The 12,547-nt window shown below is 41.9% G+C and overlaps 1 protein-coding gene across 1 annotated transcript in view; it reads left to right on the forward strand.

Annotated features, from left to right (window-relative positions):
* The window catches only part of LOC126470685 (dynein axonemal heavy chain 7-like), a 762,325-nt gene that overhangs the window by 575,979 nt on the left and 173,799 nt on the right, over positions 1 to 12,547 (forward strand). The window contains exon 24 of the mRNA XM_050098686.1: positions 6,065 to 6,086. Within this exon, the coding sequence (XP_049954643.1) occupies positions 6,065 to 6,086 (22 nt within the window). The remainder of the gene's footprint in view (positions 1 to 6,064; positions 6,087 to 12,547) is intronic.

The following is a 12,547-nucleotide window of genomic DNA, read 5'->3' on the forward strand; positions in this document are numbered from 1 at the left end:
TCGCCTGTGGGAGGCATTTCTTTTGATCTTACACTGAAACTTCTGGGTTCTAATTGTTCTCAGTTTCCTACAGCTGTCATCATCTGAATTGGATGCACCCCTTTGTGAACTCCACACACAATCATCTACTTGAGTAGCAGCTTCTGATGTGTAGTGCACACCTGACTCATTTAGAGGGACCCTACAGTTTTCAGTTCTATGACGTGAGTCCAGGATATCACAGCCTAGTTTGTCACACAACCTTCAAAGTCTCTGGTATAGTCCTCCTGCTGGCAATTCCATAAGGGGTACCATCATTCACTGTACATTTGAACTTCCAATGTTTAATAAATTGTGTTGCCTCCTCTTGACACCATAAAAAACAGGTTTCCACAGAACAGGTAAAGTGAGTCCCACTAGCTCAGTTTCAGTTTCAGTGAAAGATAGCACCTCATACTTGTTGGTTAGGGGATCAGTCTAACACCCTGAGTCCTCCCTGGTTCCCGAATAACCTGGCCAGGTGCCTAGATCTTCCACTGAGATGCCACTTGCAGGCGGTGGGTGAGTAATAGCAGATCCTGTACTTTCCACAGATGAGACAGGCTCTACAGGAGAGAATATTATTTGAGGTACATTTAGAGCCTCAGCCTGTGATTGAAAACAGTATTCACATTGAGGCTGCATTTTGGTTGGTTTAAACTAATCCTGCTGATTGTCCTTTAAGTTATGAGCTAAAAAATTACTAATTCCCTATAAGAAGTGAAACAAATACATGAAACAAGATTTCAGTTAAGGCAACAGCACATTACAGTTTGGATTTCAGAAGAATTTCTCTATCAAGATTCCCATTTACATATGCATTCACCAAATTTTGCAAGCAGTAAATAATAAAGTAGCACTTGTTGCTGTTTTCTGTGACCTATCTAAGGCATTTGACCGTGTGAGTTACAGTATTCTCCTTGAGAAATTTAAATTTTATGGGATTGATGGTATAGCCAATCAATGGATGCATTCATATCTAACCAAAAGAATGCAGAAAATTGTGCTAAGTAATTCAACTAATACTGTTGAAGTTGTTATCTCGACTGGTGTGAAACCTCTTATGGGGTTCCCCAAGGTTCAATTTTAGTTCCACTATCGTTTCTCATCTCTGGAAATGATTTTGCTTATAATATACATTAAACAGAATTAGTTCTTTTTGCAGGCAATTCTAGTATTGTAATCAGTCCAAGTATACACACAGGAACAGGAGAAGTGGTAAACAATGTTCTTTGAAGTATCACTGACTGAGTTTCTGTGTATGGTCTTACTCTCAGTTTTAAAAGGTCACAACATGTTCTGTCTACACATGTAGAAGCATTACACCAATGATAAGTGTAACACTTGGTGAGGAAATAATAAACAGGATGGAAATTTGAAAAAAATTAGGTGTTCATATTGATAGGAATGTAAACTGGAAATAGCACATTTTGGAACTCCTACAATTATTTAGATCAGCCAATTTACACTTAGAAGCATTACAAATCTTGGGGAGAGACAAATCAGCTTACTGAGTTATGTTGCCTTTCTTCATTCAGTAATGTCATCTGGAATCATGTTGTAACTCATCTCTAGGAAAGAAAGTCTTCATAGCTCAAAAACGTGCTGCAAGAGTAATATGTGGTGCTCGACCATCTTGAAGGCATCTGTTTAAGAAGTTGGGCATTCTGACTATCATTTCACAGTATTTTTATTCCCTCATGAAGTTCTTTGCAAATAATCAATTTCAGTTCAATGATGTACATAATTACAATACCAGAAGGAAAATTGACATTCATTACTACACATTAAAATTGTCTTTATCACACAAAGAAATCCACAGAGCTGTAACTCAAATTTTTGATCTCTTATCTGGGAATATAAAATGTCTGACAGCCAACAATGTGAAATTTGAAAACATGCCAAGAAAGTTCATCCTTGGCAACTCCTTCTATTCCACAGAAGAATTTCTGTTATTGTAATGTGTAAAAGGTGGTGGGTATGACCTACTAATTTACATATGTATGTTAAAAGAATTTATAAATGTTGAGCATTTAGCCATATTTACAATTAATTTATGATGGGAATGTAAAATCACTTATTCCACACCATTACAATTTATAATGTAAATGATCTATGCAACATGAAATTAACTACCTAACTGAGTGTGTATGTTAATTTGTACTGTTTGGAACAAGCAGTGCATTTTGTTGTAGGCAAGAAGTATGATTCATTGTGTTTAAATATATGATAGCATGGGAATGGGAATTCACAGATATCAAGTTTCGTGGTCAATACGAACTATCAACACAACAATAGTATTAGTGGAATAGCAACAGGGTTGCCAAAGAGAGAGTCCTACAGTCTGCCCAGCTAGAATGGTTCATACTAGTACATACTCAAGTAGAGTACAACTGTTTCAGGTTAAGACAGAAGCAGCTGAATGTCATGAGAAGTGCTGCACCTTACACTTACTTTCAAAAAGTAGGCATGCAAGGGTTTACTCAGTATTCACTCCAGAAGTGGTGATTGTTATGAACAAGGGAAACCAAGAGGGATGAAATGGATGGAGTTGCAAGATAGCAGGATGCTAATTAATGTTACAACCTGTGGCATAGTGAGTATGATATTCTGCCTCCCAGCTACTGTCACTGGGATGACTGTCATAAATCTGATGCAACCTGTGTTATATTGGCCAGAAAAGTCACAAGATGTGTGGTCAGCCAAGAAGCTAATCTTCATAAATCAGACCTCCTACACTCCATACACAAATTCATACCATCACAAAAGGAATGAGCCATGTGGAGCACATGTTTCAACTCATACAATTTTATCGCGAGGAGCAATGCCAGGCTGTACTGATCACAAGTGTCAAAGCTCCTAGTGCTGTGCTGGTTCTATTCACCCCTTTGTGCTCAGTATCTATCAAAAGGAGAAACCTGTACCTGCTTCTGAACCACCTGTGCACCAAATAACAGTAGACAGGTTTATTAATAGAAGTAAGAATATTTAAGAAAGAATAAGAGTATTTAATTACCTGTTAGCCATGGAAGAGTACATTAGATTGTGAATTCTAGAACGGTTGTGAGTAGTATGTGAAAGTGATTGTATTAGTTTGTAAATATTAATGTGCATGGAATGTGACCTTTTAAGAATGTGAGTTCCTCATATGAGTTTCAAAAATAAGCTTGGAGAATTAAGAACATGACTGAGGAACTATGTTGTCTGAACTAGACAGATTGAGTCCAGAATCAGAAAAACTGTATAAATTGTATTCTGCACATGTCCATCAAGACTATTTCAGAGGCAGCTTAGAGAAATCTGTGGCAGATTTGTTAAAGGCTGGGGGAATGTTGCACAGCAGAGTACTATATTTGGTACAGCCAGAAAATTTTAAAGATCTTCACTGACAGTGCCATAGACAGAACAGAATGTGTTGATAACCAGGCACAATTCAGCATAAAGGAACCTCTGATGGTGCATCAAGATAGACACAAGCTGTTGCAACTCCTTGAATGAGGTGAGCACTCAAGCAAGCAACATAGCTGAATGGCGCTGTGGCTAAGGAAGTAAATTCTCATAGTGGTGATTACATGAAATGTCACAGGCAAGCTTATGTTGGATGCAAGAATAACTATCCAAAATACTGACATGACAGAAAGAGCATTTGAAACGTGAGCTATGAAATCCTGAAGCAACTAAGATAGCCAACCCCATTTGAAACATGTTACATTCCCCCACACAACTTCACATGTGAATAGATAACAAACAAAAACACCTTTGAAGGTGATGACACACCAACATAAAACACAATATTTACAGTTTCTCCCCCAAAGTCTTTCTAGCAAGGAAATCACACTGTACAGCAAGTACAAACTGTCCTCCCTACCTCTTCCATAAGTTACCATAATTAACATTACTACCCCAAAATAATCTTAGACCACAACTTATACTAAACTAAATTTCATCGTACTCCATATCCTTCTTTCTTATGCACGAGATCTCAACCCATATGGTATCACACATGTAGCTTGCACAAGATCCTTTTGATTCTCATTATCCCTACCTTTCCTTGCTCCTTTTTTAGTGGTCAGTGTTGACGCATGTGGCAATGAATCTGGAGTGCCTTCAAAAGGTCATGGGCATCCAACATGAACCATAGTCATTTGAGTTGGCAATTGTAGCTTGGCATTTGCTGGTGGCACTATCTTGATGACCTGGTATGCCCCTTGGCACAGAGTAATAAACTTCTTGGTATTCCCCTTTGGGATATATGGATCTGACAGCAACACACACTACCCTACTCTATATTCTCTGCATGTTTTCCTAGTTTTTCTAAATGTTCCAGATATTTGGTGTTTTCCCTCTGTACATCTTCCCTTACTTCCCTTAATATCTTTGTGAAATTCTGAATTTGCTCTTTGTTCCTCCCAGTCCTTGGTTTGGATGTACTGCATGGCAAAGGCATCTTTCTCCCATACATTACCTCATATGGGAAAAACCCAGTGCAGGTGTGCCCTTTTGGGTTATATACTGCAATGACAAATGGTAAGCAAACATCATAATTATTGTGATGGCTGTAGAAGTAGTAACTCAACAATCTACCAATAGTAAGTTGTACATGCTCAGATCTACCATTAGCTTGTGGGTGCAATGGGCTAGTCCATAGTTTCTGCCCCTGTAATAACTGACATGACTGCTTTGTTGAATCAAACATGAAGTTATTAGACTGTTGCCGATGATTATTTTACCTCAGGCTGTGATACTGTAGTGACTTGCTGATTTGGAATGGCAATCATTACTACATATCATTCGACTTGATCAAAAAAAAATCTTAAACATGGCTGTAAGTTCAGTAACTGCATGACAGTAAACTTGAAGAGGTTGAAAAAATCAGCCAACCAGTTGCAAATAAAGGTTTATTGGAACTCTTGACCTAGAGTTCAACAATTTTAAAATTATCTTCTTCAGAAGGAGTAACAGACCCTAAACATTACATTAGTGGTTCCAAAAATATTTTAAACAAAACAAAAAATTGTAAGATAAGTGTATGCTTTTGCTACATCACATGCTGGTAAGGTACAATGAATGAAGCCAAATAGCTCTTTTCACATGAAACATCCATCTTAAGAACACAAATTAACACAAGCCACAACTTAAGACTCCAGCAACATAGTATTTCAGGTGTGAAGATTAGATGCCAAGTATAGTGATCCATTAACATAAGGCTCTTGTCAATGTAAAAATTGTCTTGTATACAATAAAACACAAGTATGGCGTCTGGATTAGAAGGGTATGCATATGACATATAGTAAAAGCCAACTCCCTGAAAGTACAGGTTCTAGCACTAAGAAAAGCTAGCTGCAGATGGTGCTATATGTGTGCACATAAGAAATTTCACCTACACTGCATTGAGTATATTATTTAACTTAAAATATTAATTATTATAATATATTTACATTATTTAAGCCATTAATAGTCATAAATTTTATTAGAAAACATGCTACAGCACTCTAGCATTGTTTTGTGGTAGCAATGCCTCTTTGATGTGTGCTCACACCAGCGAGCATGGCACTGCTAATGCAATGGGCAGCCAGTGGCCTTCTGAAGACCACGCTATAACACTGACATGCGATGTCTGTGGTGGCACATGTATCATCTTAGCCTGACTCTGAAATCAGCGTGGACATGCCAGTAGACATAGGAACCTATCATGTTTCTTGTAGGGGAAGACAACCCCCAGATGTGACAGAGTGTCAGTTTGCCTGCAAAAGTGCAGGAAACAGTCCATGGCAGATGGCTGACTTGGTTGCAGTGACCCCAGAGGTGGCCCACCAGGTGGAAGGTTCCAAGTTCATGGCAGTGGACTTAGAATCACCCGTAGGCTCTTAGGTGGTGGGGTCTCATGGTGGCTGCTTGCAGAAATATGCCACCCCATCACCAAATGCACTCCTCTCTTTGTAGATGGTGCCACCAGACTGTGACTGCTTTGGCTAAAAATCATTGATAGTTCCACAGGTTTGGTGGCAACTTGTTCTGCTGAGGCACTGCTTCCAATCACATAAAGCAAAACAAGGCAGCAGCAGAAGGTTTATCAAATTACCTATCTTTGCCACTGTTGCTCTGTGTTTCTGCTCTGTCTCTGGCATTGTGGCTACTGGCCACTGCCCTCCACTGTGGAAACAGCTTGATGGTATTGCTGCATCTGATATTCTGGTGTTTTGGTCAGCCCTGTGCTCACTGGCTTCCATGGCCCTTTCTGCAACAGCTATGGTACTGCTACTATCTTATGCCACAGCACTGAAAAATAGTGACCCCAGTCACTATTCAAATGAGTACTTTTCCTCTTTATTCTTCTAAATCTTTCCATCCTCTGTGGGAGTGGTGTCTTCACAGGTGGTACTGTACCTGCAGACTGTAAAAATAATTCTTCTCCAACACTTTTTATCCACAACATTTACAACATAACTACATTATCAGAAGCTTTGTGTGCATCCTTTGCAGACAACAAAATTACCATCTTTAGCTACACTATGCTTGACTCAAAAATCATTGGCATAAGTATTAGAGTGTACATGCCCAGCCAGGGTCACACCTTGCCCAGATTCTAAGGCCTGTAAACAGCACTCATTGTCTCCCATTGGGGTAGATACTACAGAACCTAAATCAGTATCGTCAATCTTCCTTTTCACACTCATTTACTTTAATACAGCACACTTTCACTTTGTATGGCGCTAAAACGGATTCAGACTGTGAATTTCCACAAGATATTGGAGCCAATAAACCCACATTACTTCCCTTAACTTCCACACTGTTACTACTTTCTGCATTACTTAAGTCTGTAGCATTAACTTCCCTCCCCTGACTTTCTACTTACACACAACTACTACTCTTATTTAATCTCTCAAGCCTTCTCATATTCCTAATATTTCTTCCTTGTGTCTAATCCAACACATGTCCCATATTTTCTGGCTCATCTCCACATAAGTGTGGACAGATACACTGGGCACTGGCCTCTTCCCCTCCATAGCCTTCATATTCTTAAATTTGACTGCATTATTTGCCCTCATCTGAGCTAACTCAACTGCCAAAGCACACAATGCACCCTGAAGTGTAGCTCCCTGTGTTTTCAACCCTCACATGGTTGCCCTTCTATCAGTTCCACAGAAAACAGATAACAAGAAAACAAAATAGAATGAATACGAGCAACTAAAATGTAATACCAACATAATACTTGTTGCTATTATTTAACTTCATTTCCCAGATGGCTGTTCATGATTCAGACACTTAGAAACAATGAGCCATACTCCTTCCTCACAACAAAATACACTGACTGTTCCAAATAGAGCAGACTAATATAGATTTTTAACACTCCTCAGAACACCACCTGTGTTTAGTTTCCCCATACTGCACATAAAAATACGATTAAGACTCTGGTAGAAGACCAACAGACTTGCCGTAACGCTTGCAATGAAATAAAAAAATATGAAAAAAAGCTGCATTCATCCTACTGCATTTTGACAATGCAAGCTGGGGCTGGAGATAGGGTCCTAGATACAGCTGTAGATATCGGCAACCACACCTGTTATTAAATGTCATGATCAGGGTTGCCTGAGTGCTACAGTGAGTGGTGTTGCTAGCTGTGATAAGTCAGGATGTCTGCAGTTGCAGACCCCCCCCCCCTCCCTCCTGGGATGTGGCTGCTTGGTGTGGTGGTAGGTGACAGATGGTTGTCCATCATGGAACTAGTACTCATTGAATAATTGCTTTATTTGATACCAGGTACAGCAGCAAAGACAGTGCTGAAGCAGCAGCTAATGCTCACCATTACACAGGGCAGCACTGGACAACTGAAGCACACCAGTGTCTGCAGCAGCCCATCATACGAACAGCATGTGACATGTTATCTAATGCGATGGTGGTGGCAGCCAGGAGAGTGCTGTAGTCAGTATGGTAGCAGAGGTGGTAACATAAACAGGAGAGCCAGTCACAGCAGTTGGCCTGTTTACAATGCTTGGCTTGAAATACATCAGGGATGGTGGAGGCAAACTGTGGCCCCCAGAGTGGATGGCAGTTGTCGAAATTGTGGCACGTTCCTGCACAGGGCTGTGAACAGTGATAATGTCTTCCCCCTCAGGCAGTGACGGCTGGGCAGCTACATTTCCCAGGCTCTAACCCCAGTCCACCAGGAAGGTGACCAGCAGCAGATGACAGTCACTCAGTGGGTGAACCACCAGTAGAAAGACACAAGCCTGCAGCATCCAGACTTAGCACTAATCAGCAGCTAGTATAGAAAGAGTCTGGCGGAGTATGCTTGTTGACTCATTTCGAATCAACCATTGTGGATCTGTCCTCATGACTAGTAGCTTCTGATGATGGCATAGTCTCTATCTGAATTACATAATATTTATGCAAGCCAGGTCAGCTAGTATTTCTAAAGCAGCAGTGCTTCTAGCCTCTACATCATAATGAGGTAAGCATTCTTGGTGTAGTTGTTGAGTGATCATGATGTCAATGCCTCCAGAAGCCCTGCTGGTGCTGTAATGTGTAGTAAATCTTACTTGTAGGGCACCTGGGATGTGTCTTCTGCAGTGTCAGATTGCTGAAACCATGTTCTTGCATCAGGCCACATAGTTGCTGAGGTGTCTTGCAATATCCTCTTTATGATATCATTCTGCTGATTCAATCACAAGACCCATGTGCTTTTTCACACAGAACTAGGTCCACCATTGCTCTCCTCTTTGAGAGGTCTGGTCTACTGGATAGTCATCTGTTTACATATCTGAAAAAATTCTTAACAACACGTTTCATGGTTACGCATATATGTACAATGTACTCTGATTCTTCTTATTATAGTCCAGTATGAACTACAATCTTCATTGGCTGCTTATTAACTTAATTACTATATCCTAATATTAAACAACTGCTGCAACTGATGCACTGGGAGTTCAAGTGGTCAGGTGGTTTCCCACCTATAGTAAATACAGATTAGACAACCTAAAGACAGAACCACAATACTAGAGACTGATACTCTTATTGTCATGACTTCACTACATCACTCCTCACTGAATTTCTATATGTGTTCCAGCATCTGCTCCACCATAGCACATCCCTTTTTTCTTATTGAATGCATGCTTCTGCACCAGGCCACCTACAGGTGTCATGTGATATCCTCCTTAGGATGCCATTTTGCTGACTCAGCAACAAGAGCCATTCACTTTGCCAGGTCGAACTGTGGTGCAGAAATAAGCAGGGCCTCTTACGATACTCCTCAATTGGATCATCTCAACCATTACCATATGGCAAAACATCTGACCAACAAGATGAGATTGCAAGCTTTCTTAACAAATTTTGATGATAAAATCTTCTTGGGTTGACAGCCAAGTCAATTCGTCATTCTCTGGCAAAGTTTCAGCAAGTTTCTTACTTGCCAACTTCAGGCAAAGTGTCACATTCACATCTCATCCACGTCCTTATACCTGCTGGACTATGGGCTGCTCTGCATCATTGGGCCAGTTGAGACAATCATGCACGAGTGCACATCACCACGCACTGCCTCACCGATTCTGATGCTTTGCCTGAAGATGGCAAGTAAGAAACGTGCTGAAACATTGCCAGAGAATGACGCATTGAACTGGCTGTCAACCCAAGAAGATTTTATCATCTGACCGACAAGTTACACAGCCTGATAGGCCCCACACAGTCATACATTAAAAATTCCATTCAGTTCATTGCCAAACACCATGTGGACTGTGGCCACTATCAGTTCTCGAGGTGCACATATGCTAGCTTGGCAGCCATGGATGCAGTTGCAGAAAATAATATTGCTACTGAGATAGTTAAATTCTCCAGTCGCAGTAACAGTGAGGATGGCTACAGCTCATCAATAGTCTGACTGCCAAGAATTCCAGTGCAGTAGGTCATGCGTGTTCACTAGCAGCAGCTCCACAAGACCTGAGTTCAATAGTATAAAAAAAGTGGCCAAAAGAGAATGGGCTAGCAGCACTGTCATCTTGTTCCAGGAAAATGTTGCCCCTGAGTACGAGCTGCTGATTTACTGTTGTCTACCATTCATCTGTGACAATAGCACAGGCAATAACCTTCCACACTATACCCTCCACAGGCATCTTACATACGAGGATGTGATATCTGTTGTCACCCAACATATATATATATATATATATATATATATATATATATATATATATATATATATATATATATATATATATATATATATATATATATATAAAAAAAACCAAAGATGATGTGACTTACCAAACGAAAGCGCTGGCACGTCGATAGACACACAAACAAACACAAACATACACACAAAATTCAAACTTTCACAACAAACTGTTGCCTCATCAGGAAAGATGGAAGGAGAGGGAAAGACGAAAGGAAGTGGGTATTAAGGGAGAGGGTAAGGAGTCATTCCAATCCCGGGAGCAGAAAGACTTACCTTAGGGGGAAAAAGGACGGGTATACACTCGCACACACACACATATCCATCCACACATATATAGACACAAGCAGACATATTTAAAGACAAAGAGTTTGGGCAGAGATGTCAGCCGAGGCGGAAGTGCAGAGGCAAAGATGATGTTGAATGACAGGTGAGGTGTGAGTGGCGGCTACTTGAAATTAGCGGAGATTGAGGCCTGGTGGGTAATGGGAAGAGAGGATATATTGAAGAGCAAGTTCCCATCTCCAGAGTTTGGATAGGTTGGTGTTGGTGGGAAGTATCCAGATAACCCGGACGGTGTAACACTGTGCCAAGATGTGCTGGCCGTGCACCAAAGCATGTTTAGCCACAGGGTGATCCTCATTACCAACAAACACTGTCTGCCTGTGTCCACTCATGTGAATGGACAGTTTGTTGCTGGTCATTCCCACATAGAATGCATCACAGTGTAGGCAGGTCAGTTGGTAAATCACGTGGGTGCTTTCACACGTGGCTCTGCCTTTGATCGTGTACACCTTCCGGGTTACAGGACTGGAGTAGGTGGTGGTAGAAGGGTGCATGGGACAGGTTTTACACCAGGGGCGGTTACAAGGATAGGAGCCAGAGGGTAGGGAAGGTGGTTTGGGGATTTCATAGGGATGAACTAACAGGTTACGAAGGTAAGGTGGATGGCAGAAAGACACTCTTGGTGGAGTGGGGAGGATTTCATGAAGGATGGATCTCAGGGCAGGATTTGAGGAAGTCGTATCCCTGCTGGAGAGCCACATTCAGAGTCTGGTCCAGTCCCGGAAAGTATCCTGTCACAAGTGGGGCACTTTTGTGGTTCTTCTGTGGGGGATTCTGGGTTTGAGGGGATGAGGAAGTGGCTCTGGTTATTTGCTTCTGTACCAGGTCGGAAGGGTAGTTGCAGGATGCGAAAGCTGTTGTCAGGTTGTTGGTGTAATGGTTCAGGGATTCCGGACTGGAGCAGATTCGTTTGCCACGAAGACCTAGGCTGTAGGGAAGGGACCGTTTGATGTGGACGGCAGCTGTAATAATGGAGGTACTGTTGCTTGTTGGTGGGTTTGATGTGGACGGACGTGTGAAGCTGGCCATTGGACAGGTGGAGGTCAACATCAAGGAAAGTGGCATGGGATTTGGAGTAGGACCAGGTGAATCTGATGGAACCAAAGGAGTTGAGGTTGGAGAGGAAAATCTGGAGTTCTTCTTCACTGCGAGTCCAGATCATGAAGATGTCATCGATAAATCTGTACCAAACTTTGGGTTGGCAGGCTTGGGTAACCAAGAAGGCTTCCTCTAAGCGACCCATGAATAGGTTGGCATACGAGGGGGCCATCCTGGTACCCATGGCTGTTCCCTTTAATTGTTGGTATGTCTGGCCTTCAAAAGTGAAGAAGTTGTGGGTCAGGATGAAGCTGGCTAAGGTAATGAGGAAAGAGGTTTTAGGTAGGGTGGCAGGTGATTGGCGTGAAAGGAACTGCTCCATTGCAGTGAGGCCCTGGACGTGCGGGATATTTGTGTATAAGGAAGTGGCATCAATGATTACAAGGATGGTTTCCGGGGGTAACGGATTGGGTAAGGATTCCAGGCGTTCGAGAAAGTGGTTGGTGTCTTTGATGAACGATGGGAGACTGCATGTAATGGGTTGAAGGTGTTGATCTACGTAGGCAGAGATACGTTCTGTGGGGGCTTGGTGACCAGCTACAATGGGGCGACTGGGATGATTGGGTTTGTGAATTTTAGGAAGAAGGTAGAAGGTAGGGGTGTGGGGTGTCGGTGGGGTCAGGAGGTTGATGGAGTCAGGTGAAAGGTTTTGTAGGGGGCCTAAGGTTCTGAGGATTCCTTGAAGCTCTGCCTGGACATCAGGAATGGGATTACCTTGGCAAACTTTGTATGTGGTGTTGTCTGAAAGCTGACGCAGTCCCTCAACCACATACTCCCGACGATCAAGTACCACGGTCGTGGAACCCTTGTCCGCCGGAAGAATGACGATGGACCGGTCAGCCCTCAGATCACGGATAGCCTGGGCTTCAGCAGTGGTGATGTTGGGAGTAGGATTAAGGTTTTTTAAGAAGGATTGAGAGG

The sequence above is a fragment of the Schistocerca serialis genome, chromosome 3 (genome assembly GCF_023864345.2).
Source record: "Schistocerca serialis cubense isolate TAMUIC-IGC-003099 chromosome 3, iqSchSeri2.2, whole genome shotgun sequence".
NCBI classification, from domain to species: Eukaryota; Metazoa; Arthropoda; class Insecta; order Orthoptera; family Acrididae; genus Schistocerca; species Schistocerca serialis.